The sequence below is a fragment of the Mus pahari genome, chromosome 9 (genome assembly GCF_900095145.1).
Source record: "Mus pahari chromosome 9, PAHARI_EIJ_v1.1, whole genome shotgun sequence".
Classification (NCBI taxonomy): Eukaryota; Metazoa; Chordata; class Mammalia; order Rodentia; family Muridae; genus Mus; species Mus pahari.
The window spans coordinates 34,880,595-34,896,024 of NC_034598.1; the positions used below are offsets into that span (position 1 = coordinate 34,880,595).

Below are 15,430 nucleotides of genomic sequence, written 5' to 3' on the forward strand. Positions count from 1 at the left end.
AAACTAAAAGGCAAACAAAGATAGCTCATCTACATGTCTACAACATCATCAGCGAGAAGCAGACCCATTTGTCTGCCAATACAGGTCCAGCCAATACAGGTCCTAGCTGCTCACCCTAGGTAACCATAAATCAGAATGAAATTAGAAAGAGCCAAGGTACACCCTCCAATGGCCTGCTTCCTCTCACCATACCCTGTTAGGGTTCCTTCTAGGCTCCGCCCAACAGTTACCTGGCAACTGCTTGCTATAAAACACAACAGACCCTACCGAGACATTCTACACCACCTCCCAAGAATGCCATCAAATACAGATCTGTAATGGGTTCACCCACTAATTACATTAGAAATCTCATGATCCAATGTCTTCCCAAGGCTCTCTGAATATTTAAATAGGAATCAAGTCTTCAACCATAATCCCTGAAGGGGGCATTTGGTATTGAAACTGGAACATTCTTTTAAGAGAGGGAAGCACAAAAACATTTCATCCACCCAGATAGCAGAAAGAGAGTAAGACCCTTCAGGGCTGCATATTGCGTGATCTCATTCATATGAAATGTCTGAAATAAACAAAGCCACAGACACAGGACAGAGATGGGTGGTTGCCAAAGCTATAGAGAAAGGCAGATGTCAAAAATTGGTACCAACAGGTGCAGGGTGAGGGATTAGTGGGGCAGCATTTCACAGTGGTTCTTGCCCAACAAGGCTCTCATCCCACTTCTGTGAGCACTGAACTGTATATTTTATAAGGATGAGTTTTATGGAGTGACAATTCAGTGTCAATAAACACATACTTTTAGGAATCAAAAATATGTGAACAGGACCAGGAATGTCACTTTTGGAAAAGACCAGTTCCTCTGGTCTTAGTGTTAGAAAGGCAAGAAGCTCTGTCTTAGGGTTTTGCTGTTGTGATCAGACACCATGACCACGGCAACTCTCATAAGAACAACATTTAATTAGGGCTGGCTTACAGATTCAGAGGTGCAGTCCATTATCATCAAGGTGGGAGCATGGCTACATCCAGGCAGACATGGTGCAGGAGAAGCTGAGAGTTCCACATCTTCATCTGAAGGCTGCTAGCAGAATACTGACTTCCAGGCAGCTAGGATGAGGGTCTTGTAGCCCATACTCACAGTGACACACCCACTCCAATAAGGCCACACCCCCTAATAGTGCTACTCTCTGGGCCATGCATATACAACCCATCACAAGCCCTGAGCCAAAGGGGGAGCCAGGCACAGTGGGATAACACGCCTGTGACCTCAGCACTCGGGAGGAAAAGGATTGGAAGTTTAAGGCTAGCCTCAGCTATGTAGTAGATTCTAGGCCAACCTAGGGTACATGAGAACTTATCTCCAAAGAAAAGGAAGGGGGAAGTAGTTTTGGGAAACAGTTGTGCCCGGCCATGCTATTTTGCACGCATGTCTTTCTTTGGTTTGTGAAATAACATCTGTCATATGATTGAAGTAATTTAAAGTTAAAATAATTTCCTTCCCAAGCTGGATCTCTCTGAAATGCCTCTTTTTATATGAAAACAGTACATCTTTCTTTGCAATCAATGATTGATGCTTGGAGGATAACAGCTGAATCCATTTTCCTCTGTATCCTTGCAGCAGCTAGTACGGTAGTACCTCAAACACAGTTGACGATAGATAACACAAGTAGGCTTGTTCACCTACGGTGCATAAATTGCTACAAGTTTCTTTAAGACTATTGACTGTGAATACTAACCCTACCTTCGTGTGACTAGCAGTCTAATTGTGATTATGATCGTGAATTACATACACTTAAATAATGACAGTGGTACGGGCTGCTGCTCTCGGTTCTCTAATGACTCAAGTGTTTGCAATGAAGGATTATCGACGTCATTTCGTGCAAGCACCGCTCGGAACGCGCATGCTCAGTGCCAGCTCGGCAGAGCAGCTCACAGGACTCTTGTTTTCTTCTTTTGCAGAATGGCTTCACACCGTTGTATATGGCGGCCCAGGAGAACCACCTGGAAGTCGTCAGGTTTCTTCTGGACAATGGCGCCAGCCAAAGCCTGGCCACAGAGGTGAGGCACGGTCTGTTCTTTCGTAATTGAGCCCATGTGTTCGAAAGGCTTTTTTGTAAGCCCAGAGCTAAGAATTTTCTTACCATTGTTGTGGAGTGTTTAACGTGTTGACTTTTTTTATGAGATGCCCTATAAACTCTATTTTTAATCTTTGAAAGTTCTCTCATTGTACAGATATTCTTTATCTACACAAGTTCCTGGTCTACCCTATAATTAAGCTATCATTTCAATTCTTAACATATTTTATTAATAATAATTTTTGCTTCTTAATAATCTTGCCTCCAAGGCAACCGTTGTTTTAATGAATAATAACCATAAATGTGGGGTTTTTCCAGATTAGTGTTAGACTAATTACAATAATTGAATATATATATATATATATATATATATATATATGAAGTTAACTAATTATGCTTAATCCATACTTCCAAATAAGACTATTACACACATTTAACTACCCAATAACAGTGGTATTTGTTGAGGGGAATATCTTCTACATTATTGAATAGAAAAATTACTTTAAAAATAAAAATGATGTAAGTATCTGGTGCTGTATTAAGAAATATAGATTTTTAATCTAACAGTGGGCACTGTCATCATTGATCAAACATATCACTTGAAATCTGTTGCTAATAGTAAAGGGCTGATACTTGCACATTCTTCACTTTTAATTCAATAATGAACTCTAGTCGATAGTCGGTTAGTTCACCACAAAGCCACCACTCTGGCCAGGAGGCTGGTGTGGCTTCTAAGTGGCACAGGAAAGAAGGAAGGGTATGGGAGACTGGATGTTTCTCATTCAGCCTTTGAGTTTATGCCTTCTTGAAAGCCCAGCAAATAAAGGAAGAGGCAGTTCATACAGAAGATGACCAATGGGACATGAACTCTTATCAGGTGATGAAGATCCAGACTTTGGGACTCAAGTTTAAATGGCAAAAAGTGGTGGAGAGGAAACTGGAGCTACCCTACAACATTGTTGCAATTGATAAGCAGGTGTGGCGCAGGTGGGGAGCAGGTGCAGCGCAGGTGCTGAGCACCTGGTGGCCTCCAAAAGTTAACAATTGTTTCATTTGTGGAAAGACTTCTTGTTGTGTTTTATAAAAAAAGAAAAAGAAAAAGAAAAAGAAAAAGAAGTCAGGGATATGTTTGGTGGAGGTGTGGTATGGTGGGTGGGGGGACACCTCTGGGGGCCCATGCTGAGGCATCCCTTTCCCCTGAGGTACCAGCCACAGAACAGCATAGTACAGAATAGAGTTTATTTAGGGTATGAGGAGGGGAGTTGTGGAGGCAGTAGAAACAGAGAGAGGGGAAGGAAGGGGGGGGAAGAAGAGGGAGAGAGAGGGAGGGAGGTAGAGGCCAGCTATGAACACGTGGAAGGACAAGGGGAGGGAAATGGGGAGAGAAAGGACAGGGGGAAGAGGGAAAGAAAGTAAGAAGAGCAAGAGAGAATGAGGAGAGGGCAAGCAGCCCCTTTTATAGTGAGTCAGGCACACCTGGCCATTGCCAGGTAACTGTGAGGCAGAGCTTAGAAGAAATGCCCACACTTTTTGTTACAGATAAAGAATATAAGAATAGTATGCAGGACTGTTTGTGTAACTCATCAGAACAGTTTCTAAAAACTGAACGAAGCCTAAGTATGCACCGATGGAGCACTCATCAATAAATGTTGGTCTGCCCATCTGACGGCATGCTACCGAACATTATTGAAAATGAGCGGAGCAATGTGTCCACAGCGGGTATATTCTTATCACCGCCTCAGACCTCACTCTGCACCCTTCCCTTCTGCCTGGGACTTCATCATGAGAATCTATTCTTAGATCTAGCTAAGAAATGGTTACTTTGAGCTGGAGAGATGGCTGTGTGGTTAGCATCACTGCCTGCTCTTTCAGAGGACCCAGGTAGTGGTCCCAGGACCCACAAGGTGACTCATGATCACCTATAACTCCAGTTTCAGGGGGATCTGATGCCCTCTGCTGACTTTTGTGGGTACTGCATGCACATGGTTCATAATACATGTGCAAACAGAGCAGGCAATACACCTAAAATAAAAATAAATATATCTTTTTAAAAAAAATAATAAAGGGGTAGTAAGTGTTATCTTTTAGGAATTTAACTTTGTCTTAGTTTGTTTTTCTTTCTTCTTTCTGTGATTAAAGACCATGGCCAAAAGCATTGTAAGGGGAATAGAGTACACTTCCCCTCATACGTATAGTCTGTCACAGAGGAAAATCAGGACAGGAACCTGGAGGCAGGAGCTGACTCTGAAGCCATAGAGGAAAGCTGATAGCTGGCTTACTCCCCAGGGCTTGCTCAGCCAACTTCCTTACACAGCCCAGGACCACCAGCTCAGTGGGCTGGGCCCTCCCACATCAAGCATGAATCAAGAAGGCGCTCGCACAGACTTGTCAATCGGCCAATCTGACGAAGGCACTTCTTAATTGAGGCTTCTCTTCTCGGATAACATTTGCTTGTGTCAACTTGACAAAAAACCAAAAACAAAAAACAAAAACCTAACCAACACAAATTTTATCTTATTATTTGTTAGGGTTTTTGTTTTTGTTTTTGTTTTCTTTGTTTTTTGTTTTTTTTAGGTCATGGTAGGGCTCATTAAGATTAAATTATCAAAACGCAAACACTAGAATTTCCATATCTTGCATGAAGCATGATTTCATGGTTAAGACTATCCCAAAGTAGAGGTCCTGTCTCCGTGGCAAGCACGCCTATTCTGCACAGAAGGGCTGGACAAATGGAACATGAAGCAACTGGAAAGGCATGTGTGTGCCATGACACCCAGTTAAACAGACTATGAGCACACATTCGGTGGCTGCGTTCAGTCAGCTGACTCATCCGCCTTTGGACAAACAGCTGACTACTTTCTAAGGCTCTTTCCTGCTATACCGTTTTTTTAGTTTCATGCAACAGGCAATAAAGCAGAGACCCCTATCTTTTAATACAAGTCACATCAGTGTATTTATGTGTGTTGCCCTCACAGTCTATCTAGATGAGATCTGATTGGCCACAGACAGTTGGTCTTCCAGGTGAACAGTTTCTTCCTATTCTTTTAGCGTCAGAGACCCAAAGAGAATCAATTTGTTTGTAAGCCATTCGAGATGCCAAGTTGCTTTCCGATTAGCTATCCTTATTAGCGTCCCTTAGACACAACTCCATGTCGGGAAGGCAGCTGAAGGGTAGGCTAAATAGCAGATTTTTAAACTGGATTTTAAAATGACTAATTTACAGGCCGAATCTCTTTTTCTCGTCTCTCTTCTTGGCGATGCTCAGGGCTCAAGGGTTTCGGGTGGTTGTGCTTAGGAGGCATTCTTCTCATTTCTACGCTCTGCACATGGCATCTTTTGCAGTCCTTGCTCCATTTTGTGTTTCACCACTCAGAAGCATGAGGTTAGATTTGGTTGTCTCACCACAAGCAGTCATTAAACCCTTGGTTAGCATCACTCCCACCACGCAACAGTGATACCGTGTTGATGGTGATGATGTGGCCGATACCCACTGGGGCCAAGCTCTTTTCTCAAGAAGTTGGGCCCCCACTTCCTTTCTGACTTGACTTCTCTTGAGAAGTCAAGCAAAAACCAGAGCCTCAAAGTTTAGCCATTAACACCTCAGAGTGGGGGGGGGGGAGGGTCGCTGGGTCCTTAATTGGCTTATGCTAGAAGCACGATCTTATTGGTACTATTCGGATTATCTGCTGTGCGGGGGTGGGTGGGGGGTTGGTGGGGGGTTTCTAGTGCAAAGTCCTTCCTGATGCCTGAGCCCTGTGGCTCACAGTTTGGACCAGTGAAGACAGAGCTCTCTGCTAAGGCTCAAAACAGACCTACTCCGACCCTGCTTCAAGGTTTTCAGCAGGGTGCAGAGCTGACTCTTCATACAGATGTTCTGTCATCACATGCATCCTCAAGACAAATGCGTGGTGTTTCTGGATGGAGCAGGCAGCAGTGCCTGGTGTGCGCTGGACCCCAAGTTTAACTCACCTGTACCGTTTCCATCACAAAATACAATGAAAAGAAAAACTCTACATTTTCCTCTAGAGATAAATGCTTGCTCCATCCATCATGTCTTTGCATAGATGAGTGCGCTGGGGTGCTTATGAAAATGACCCTTGCATAGACCCTCATGTATATAATGAGTAATCTCATATCCATTAAAAATACATTAACATAAATACATTCATATATATATATAATCTTATATTAAAAGATAAAGAAGTAATCTTTTTTGAATTATATTATACTGTACTCTACACTGCATGGACATATGGATGAAGCTGTGATTTCATGTTGCTGTTATCTGGGTTCCATCCTGCTTGCTGTCTCACTAAAAATTATAGAAGTACCCTTTTCCTCCTTATTTTCTTGGGTAGTATAATTGAGAGAAGTGGGTAGCCAGAGCCTATAGAAAGGGACTGGAGGTGGGAACCAAATACAAAGAAGAAAGAGAGGCCGTCCCATCGCCTCCTGATTCGATAATGGAATCACAAGGAAGTATTGGTCTCGGGAAGGGAGAGATTGAGTAGGAATTCCTGCACCCACCCTCACTTAGTGGTGAAACGCGTGGATAGGATCCACACAGGAAGAGACTGCGCAGAAATGTCCCTGAGAGTCCTTGTCTGATATTATGCAATCCTTGAATATGAAATGGCAGTATGGATTCAGTCCAGCAACGGTGGGGGCTTTTATCAATTTCCCAGCAAAGGAGCGAATGATGAATGTCTTCATTAGTGTTCAGGTCCCTAGCTCCCTCCTCGGCCTCACTGATGCTCTACTGACATATCCGCACCAGAGGACTATAGAAAGAACCATGACCACAGTAAAAATGATGAGAAAACTTGCCCATCTGTTCACCAATAAAAATCACCTTTAGCGTTCCTTTGGGTCTGTAGAAATGAAGCCATGGTAGAAGTACCATGTGAGATGTTGGGGTGCTTCCCCCTCTGCTCAGCAACACTACACCAGGCATCATTTAACAAAGCTCTGTGGAATGAATACCTGTCTCCTCTTTGTCAAGTCCCAGGGAACTTAGCGTAAACACAGAATGCACAGGATCTACATGTACATCCAGATAGATTCTGGAATTACATTTCACTGAACTCCCGGAAGTACAGGCATCCTTGGTTCAGCGGTGGGGAACAGGGGGAAGTTTTGGGCAAAGAGTCCGTGTGTCATACAGAAGGAAGGCTTACAGCGTGTGGGGATCTGGTACACGGCATGGTGACTATTGCAGCTTGTCGTGTGGACCAGAATTGCTGGAAGAATGCATTTCTAATGTTCTCACTAGGAGAGTATTAGGCATTGGAGGTGGTGTATATGCTTAGTACCTTAATTGCGTGATTCCATTGTATTCCTAAGTCACAACATCATATCATCCCCATAAATGCACACAGTTGAGATAACAAACTATTAAAGTTAGGTACTATGTGATTGCTGAGTAATTCCCCTCACTGCTTAGAGAAGCCAAGAGCCTATCACATAGACCTTTCTTAATATGGTGACAGCCACACTCCAGACATAGGCTAGGTCATAATGAGTCCTCACCCCATCTTTAAAGTATAGATGAGGAAGTTCACAACTCATTTAAAATCTGAACTTGACAATACTGTTTCATAAGATTGCTTTATGTATACTGACATTTGGACATCATTTCTATTTACATAGCACCTTTACATATTTTAAATTTCTTCCAACTAGTGTGTAATTAATAACCTTGGAAAGGAAAAAATTCATAAACAGAAATTTCTTTTTTTAATTTTTTAAATATGTGTGTGTGTTGTTTTGTGTATACACACACACACATACATACACACACACACACACACACACACACACGTGTTAATTATAGAAGTAACTAAGTAATGGGTATGTGCTCATGTGCTTTTAAATCTGCTAAACCCTAAACAAAAACTGGTCCTTGGCCATCCCTGATTTGATAACAGAATCCTAAGAACGGATCCACCTGACTGATCTTGACAAATCCTGTTTGCAGGACGGCTTCACGCCATTGGCCGTGGCTCTGCAACAAGGTCACGACCAAGTCGTGTCCCTCCTGCTCGAGAACGACACGAAGGGGAAAGTGCGCCTCCCAGCCCTCCACATCGCAGCCAGGAAAGATGACACCAAGGCAGCAGCTCTGCTCCTGCAGAATGACACCAACGCAGACGTGGAGTCAAAGGTAGGGCCCAGCTCGATCGCATCAGCCTTTTACATCGTTGTCTTAAATCACGCGGGCAACCTTCGGGGACACCAGGTCTCCCTCCTGGCAAGCTTGTGTCAAAAGAAATAGGAGATCTCTGAAAGGGATGAAAACATGGTTGCCATGCCAGCCCACGCTGTCACCCCGTGCCTCAGCCTGAGAAGCCAGAGAACGCTGTCCGTGCTGTGGTATCTTATGCATGCCAAAAGGGAGGCAACTTCCAAAGAAAAGGATTTCCATGCTTCTACGGTTTCTTCCCTTCCGGTTTCATGAAGGGATGTATTGAACAGTGCAGGTCAAACATGAGAGCCACGTTATAAAGTGCTAGTGGCCGTGTGTGCAAACTTCCACTACAGTGATAGGCAGCGCAGCCAGGGCGCATGCGCTCTGGAAAGCTTGCCTTGGGGGAAAGAGCCACAGCCGAAGACTCCCATAGTCTTGCTTGGAAGTCCATAGGGGGAAATGGGGCGATGGACTAAATCTCTGTGTACCGTTCTTTGTGGAGTCTAGCTTTCTTCCTGCACCCGACCCCCTTCCACCTTAGCTTCCATCTTCATCCCGTAGCTGCCATGAGCTTCCTGCCGTCCACGTCACCGAGTGAACTAACCGTTCATTTTTTCCTCCTCTTTGCCTCCCAATGTGTTAACCTAGATGGTGGTGAATAGAGCAACTGAGGTATATTTATGTATCTGTCTCCGTTTTTTTTTGTTTTTTGTTGTTTTGTTTTTATTTTTGTATAATCGGGATCTGCTTCATCGCTTTCCATCTCCTAGGTTTGCTGCTTCATCCCGCCCACCCCCGCCCCTCCTTCTTTGCCTTGCCTTCTGTAGGCTAGAATCCTGCTTCACCCATCCCTTGGCCCTGAAGGAGCATGTGCGAGAGCAGACAGCAGGTGAATGGCCAGGGCTTTCTGCAGCTGAACTCGGCATTGGGAAGGAAGATTTAGGAATCCTCGAAATACCTTATGAGTATTGTTACAGAGACGAAGGCCTCTGACACTTGTGATGCTTATCGGCTGTACCTAAAGCTGCAGACACCCCTGTCGCTCCACTCCTCCGGGACTCAGTCTTTAGGGGGTTCTGCATGACACCTTACCCTCCGTGGTGTCAGCAACAGGAGAGTTTCTCAGAACGGTGTAACCTGAGAGGCAGAGATGGCTAGCATGACTAAGAAGCTTGCTAACAAACCAGACACCCATCACCTCTTTTAGGTTCTGATTGGCGGGGGGGATGGGGAAAATGAATTGCTGCATGTTTGACTTATTTATTTATTTTTAAGGACATAAAATGACCATGGCAGAAAAGCATCCCTAAAACTGTGTGCCTGAGCAGGCAGGCGCTAACAGAACAGACAAGCATCTCAGTTCTCTGTAGAACATGATCTTCCTTGATATATATAAAAAAAAAAAATCATACCTTGATGGTATAATACCTCTAGAGGCCAACCCCCAAATTGCTTTAGTCCTTAAGACTGGCGTTTACTGTCGGCTCACCTGAATTGTCCTGTAAGCTAATTGAATTTATTTTCAAGAGTCTCCATGGCCAGTTCTTTTACCTGCCTAACACAGTAGTTGTAATGGAGCCACACAGCTGTGAACTGTAAGGGTTTTTGAGATGTTGGCTTCCGAACAGTTCTGCTAGTGGATCCCTTGAAGTCCTCAGTCTCCATTCCTGGGTTTTCCCTGGCTTTCCCTCTGCCTGTGAGCGTGGGTTTCCTTAGAAGCCCTACAAACCATTGACCCTGGCCAAAACCTAGCACAGACCGGAATGTGGACCCCAGCATATTTTGCTCCTTCATGTTTATTTGAACACGAGAAGAGCTGGAAGGAACCAACCGACCATGTGTCCCGTTTTCTTCACAGAGTGGCTTCACCCCGCTCCACATAGCTGCCCACTATGGGAACATCAATGTGGCCACGTTGCTGTTAAACCGAGCGGCTGCTGTGGACTTCACGGCACGGGTGAGTACATGCGTGGCAAAGTGTCCCACCTTCAAGGAATCTCAGATGGCTTTGATAGGTAGTATGACCTTCTGGTCATTGAGAAATCAGGCTTGTTACCTTACCTGGCATACATCATGTTATTATATAGGGATGCTTGTTTCCTAAAAAGGGAAGGTAAACACAGATTGGGAGTGTATGTCAATGGGATGGATCACAGATAATAAACTCATATAGAGAAAATACATGTAAGTGATTGCCTTCTCCACAGCAGGGAACTACACACACTTGTCCGTATGAGCTCTTCTAGAAGTGCTAGAAGTTATTGGTAGCGTGGGTATGGGAGGGGCCCCCGACACACTCCACTCCTGGCCCTGTCTGAGAAACAATTAGCAGATGACGGTGACTAGAGGAAGGAGAGTAATTTTTCTCTGGGATTTGTGGCCATGAAGGGTTATCTGTGTTCCAGTGGATGACCCCGGACCTCTGTGCAAGGTGGCACTGATTTGACTCAATGTGGTATTTTTGGGGTGGGTGGAGTTAAGTTGGTGGAGAGATGTGTTGGAGAGGGTAATCGGAGGATGGTTATGATCATAACCCATTGTATGGGTGTATGAAATTTTCTGTGGGTCTTAAGTTCGCTACTTGTAAGATGAATAAAGGATATAGACCTAATAAAGTGATATTGATTCACTATCGACTAATAAAGTGATATCAATTCACTATCCCATCACAGAAAGTTAGGGACAGACCACCACCACATGGCACCCCCACATCTGAACACCACGACATCTAAATACCATGACACCTAAGGCGCTATCTTTGAGGCAAGTTCATCTTCTAAAAAGATGGGTTGAGGTGAGGTGGGGTGTAAGGCCAGTATGAGCTGTGTAGCAGGAATAGTAAAATCGCCTTTGAAATCATTGGTAGGTGAGAAGGACTCTGCCAAGAATTTTATCTCCAGAGGAAAAGCTGGGTTCATCCATATTTAACAGGCAAGGTGGGCTTAGCCCTGATCTTCGGGCTGGTGCTTAGGAGGAAGCAGCACTTCAGACACAAAGAACAAAGTCACTTACATCATCTCCCTTATCTGACAGTTGCTCAGCCTTCTTACGGTTCATTAGTTCTAGAGAAAAATTAGCAAGCACTCAGGTGGCACCAGTAGATCTCCACGGTGGCCATCCATGCATTGAAAGGCTTTGTTGGTTTGAGTGACTAGAGAGAATTACTTCTCATTTGGAATTCCACTAGACCCTCCATTTGGCTCCGAGTCCACCTTAGACTCCCAGAAGGATAACTTCAGAGCGCTTCCATTAGCCTGCATTAGCACTAACGTCCACATTTGGCCTCCTGGGTCTGTCTGTATAATTCACAGCATAGACAAAACCTACAGTCTTGTCTTAGTCAGGGCTTCTATTCCTTCACAAACATCATGACCAAAAAAGCAAGCTGGGGAGGAAAGGGTTTAGTCAGCTTATACTTCCACACTGCTGTTCATCACCGAAGCAAGTCAGGACTGGAACTAAGCAGGTCAGGAAGCAGGAGCTGATGCAGAGGCCATGGAAGGGTGCTGCTTATTGGCTTGCTTCCCCTGGCTTGCTCAGCTTGGTTTCTCATAGAACCAAGACTACAGCCCAGGGATGGCACCACCCACCATGGGCCTTCCCACCCTTGGCCACTAATTGAGAAAATGCCTTACAGCTGGATCTCATGAAGGCATCAACTCAAGGAAGGCTTCTTTCTCTGTGATAACTCCAGCTTGTGTCAAGTTGACACACAAACCCAGCCAGTACAGATCTTTTAATCAGGACACTTGGATTGTCCACGCCTGGATGTCTTTGAAGCTGTCCTCTGCCGTCAGTGAGAAAGTTCTGTTGCTGCCGAGGATAAGATTAGATTTGAGAGGATGCTTAAGCAAATGAAGATGGAATCACAATATCGTCACGTTCCATTAGGCTACTCAAGTGTGTCCATTTCCCTCCCAGTGATGACTGCGCTCATTATGAGCGATGATCCTTTATTGATTGAAGATCAATGGAAACCTCAGACCTGCGTGTTAACCTCACATGCATCACTGAACAGTGATGTAAAACAAGATACCAACTTGCGTTGGTATAAAATATACCACACTTGCTGCTTTTTTGCTAGATCCGGAAGTCACCCTCCCTAGCCTGTCCCGATTGATGAGAGCTGGTGACACTGTGGCGAAGGCTGACGTGCAGAAGCTGTTGCGAGTCAGCAAGAGTGTAAGGCCTAACATATCTTTGTTGGCTGTGATGGCTGGCTGGCTTTAGGGTGTCAGGGGAGACTCTTTAGAAGGAGCTTGCCCATCTTAAAGTTCTAAATTCCTAGTAATTCCATCATTAGGAATCTGTCTATTGCACTAAGGAAGTACAGAGGTCTCTCCCTACTCAGACTCAAAGGCAGATTCCATCATTGTTTCGCTCTGGTAAGAAGCAAGGTAAACTTTGCAATTAGGGTCACATTCACGCTGCTCAGAACAATGAAGGGCAGCTGGTGGATTTCATGTGCTAAGAGCCAGCTGCAAATTGTAACCACAGATCACAGATCGAGAACCAGGTGTGGATGGTGGTATAGGAGGTATTTAGAGTAAAATACCGAACAGCAGAAGCGGTCTTTGTCTCTAGGGAGGGAGGTGTGGGGTTCTGTGTGCTTACTGTGACTGGGCATGAAAGAGGACTGAACTGTTGAAGATTTAGATTTGTGGCCGGTGGCTGTGCTGTAAGGCTGGTGGCCGGTGGCAGTGTTGTAGGCTGGTGGAGAGAGTGGATATTAACTAGTCAAAAGCCAGATAAATAGGAGCCAGGATAGCACCTGCAGGTGTAGGTGTTTCTGAAACCCACGAGGGACAGACACAAACCGGTATGTCCAAGGGGAGGCAAATGGACTGACACCCCATGAGCGATTCTGACAACTGGAGGGCGGGACAGCGCCACATTTTCCAGACTTGCAGCCTAACAGTTTCAATCTTCGCATTGAGACTTTTCCCTGTATTTATAAACTACCCCAGCTGGCACCTTCAGTGTGTCTTCTTGTATTATCTATGTAGCTAACCCACACCATCCCCGGGTCCCCTATAGAACTGCTAAACGCTGCAGTGCGGTGGGCGGGCGTGAGCTTTCTGTGGCCTGAACTGAGACAGTTCTGACAGCTCTGACACCGTCTGAACTGAGGCCTGACCCTTGTTCTCATTGCAAGTCCTCCCTCTCTTGGGGACGAGACACCTCAGCAGTCCTGCTGATTGTCATTCCGGGAAGGACCACTTATAGGCTGGGGTGTTTATATTTCGGGCAGATAAACCAAGCAGCAGACCAGGCCAAGGTGATCCACGTGGGACAGGTTTATTAAGCAGGGATGGGGGCGTGGCGGCGAAGCAGGTAGAAGGGTATATCTGGCCTTCACCATCGGAGTTTGTATGGCAGTCGTCTGAATCAGGTTCTTCTATGGACAGTGATTTCTTTGTGGGCAGTGGCTGGTAATCCTGTAACAGGAGCTGAATAACAGCTTGGTTAGAAATTTTTGTGCTTGTCACTGAAGGAATGTAGAGACAAGATTAATAAGACAAGGGGCGATTGAGACGTATTGTCTCTGGATGTGGATGGTACTTACTGGGAGCTGGGCTGAGTTTTGTGGTAAAGCTTACCAGCAACTCCTATTCCCACCTAGGATCCCATGGGTCTCGAATGTAGAGGAAGAGTGTCTTGCAGAATCAATAGAAGTGATTAATCCATGTCCCTAGCATGTGTATCTCACAAGACCAGTTTGGGCAGCCCCCATACTTGTCTGGCCATTTTCTGTAATAATCTTTTGTCTGGTCAAAGAGAAAACAGGTATAAAGGTCATAATATGTGGATGGAGCCACAGATATAGGGACGATGGCAATCTGGATCAGCTCTTGGCACCCGGCTATGGAGCAGTTTCCTGATCCTATTTGGAAAGTTTGCTTGCTGTCAGCAGGCGTTTCTCAAACTTCAAATCTCCAGATGTAGGGACTACCCTTGATGGAAATGAACAGCAGGGAAAAGATGAAAAAGCTACAACTAATCCAGTGTCTCATCTAGCGAGGTCGGGTTTGGCTGTCGGAGTAAAGCCTCATTCTCTAGGATGGGGGACAAGTGGGTGGTCTTGTTGTCTTCCGGAGCTTAACAGAGCACGGTCCTTAAAAGGACCCTGCCACTTTGGAGAGAGAGGTGAAGGTTGATGACCTGGAGGAGATAAAAGGACTTGATCTCCAATATTAACAGGTAATGGGCAGGAAGCAGAATGTGGTCGAGGTAGGTGATGGTCAGCAAAGTTCCACAAGAGAATGAAGATGAGAGAGTAATGGGGTAAGCAAATGATCTGGAAGGGGAGGACGCTTGGGCGAGAAGCCAGGAGTTAGAACTGGGCGTCCATACATGAGCTCAAAAGGTGAGATGAGGAGAGGTCGCTTGGGGAGAGCTCGCAGTCTGTAAAGAGCCAGGGGCAGGAGCTTTACCCAGTCGAGATGAAGTTCCTGTGACAGTTTAACGAGAGTAGTTTTTAAGGAGCAGTTAGTCCTTTCCACCTTGCCTGAGGATTGAGGGTGGTAAGGGATGTGAAAGTGCCAGGGGATGTCTAGGGCCTTAGATAGGATCTGGGAAACTTGGGAGGTAAAGTCAGGTCCATTGTCTGATTGGAGAGAGACCGGAACACCGAATCAAGGGATGATTTCTCAGAGGAGATCGGAGTCTGTCTGAGCCCTTTTATTAGTCGTGGGAAATGCTTCTATCCATCCTGAGAAGGTGTCAACCAANACCAGGAGGTATTTGACACATCTGACAGTGGGCATATGGGTGAAATCAAGTTGCCAGTCAGTTCCAGGGAGGAAACCTCTAGCCTGATGAGGGGGGAAAGGAAGGCCGAGATACCCTGAGTTGGGGTTAGAGGTCTGACAGATTTTACAAGAAGATTTTAGGAAACGTAGGTCTTCAGGAGTGAGCTGTAGGTGAGTTTTAACAAAGGAAGATAGTGCTTGGCTATTACAATGAAGAGTTGGTGAAGGTGTGACAGAGTTTGACAGATATCAAAGGGTGAGGGTGGAGATGTAGGCTGCAGCGTAAGAATGTCCTGGGGAGGATAGGACAAGTCTAGGCCCCTGAGGGCTGCAGCTCTGGCTGCCTCGTCAGCTCGATTGTTCCCCTTAGAGACAATAGAATCATCTGTCTGGTGGGACCTGCAATGGATGATCCCAATGGCTGC

General features: G+C 45.3%; 1 protein-coding gene across 21 annotated transcripts in view; it reads left to right on the forward strand.

Moving 5' to 3' along the window:
• Window positions 1-15,430, forward strand: part of Ank3 (ankyrin 3) — a 484,298-nt gene that overhangs the window by 269,058 nt on the left and 199,810 nt on the right. For 11 of the 21 annotated variants that reach the window (XM_029542115.1, XM_029542123.1, XM_029542116.1 and 8 more), the window contains exons 5-8: window positions 1,951-2,049; window positions 8,044-8,229; window positions 8,902-8,925; window positions 10,112-10,210. In XM_029542115.1, the coding sequence (XP_029397975.1) occupies window positions 1,951-2,049; window positions 8,044-8,229; window positions 8,902-8,925; window positions 10,112-10,210 (408 nt within the window). The remainder of the gene's footprint in view (window positions 1-1,950; window positions 2,050-8,043; window positions 8,230-8,901; window positions 8,926-10,111; window positions 10,211-15,430) is intronic. The other 10 variants (XM_021205641.2, XM_021205642.2, XM_021205643.2 and 7 more) reach the window with 1 other exon arrangement.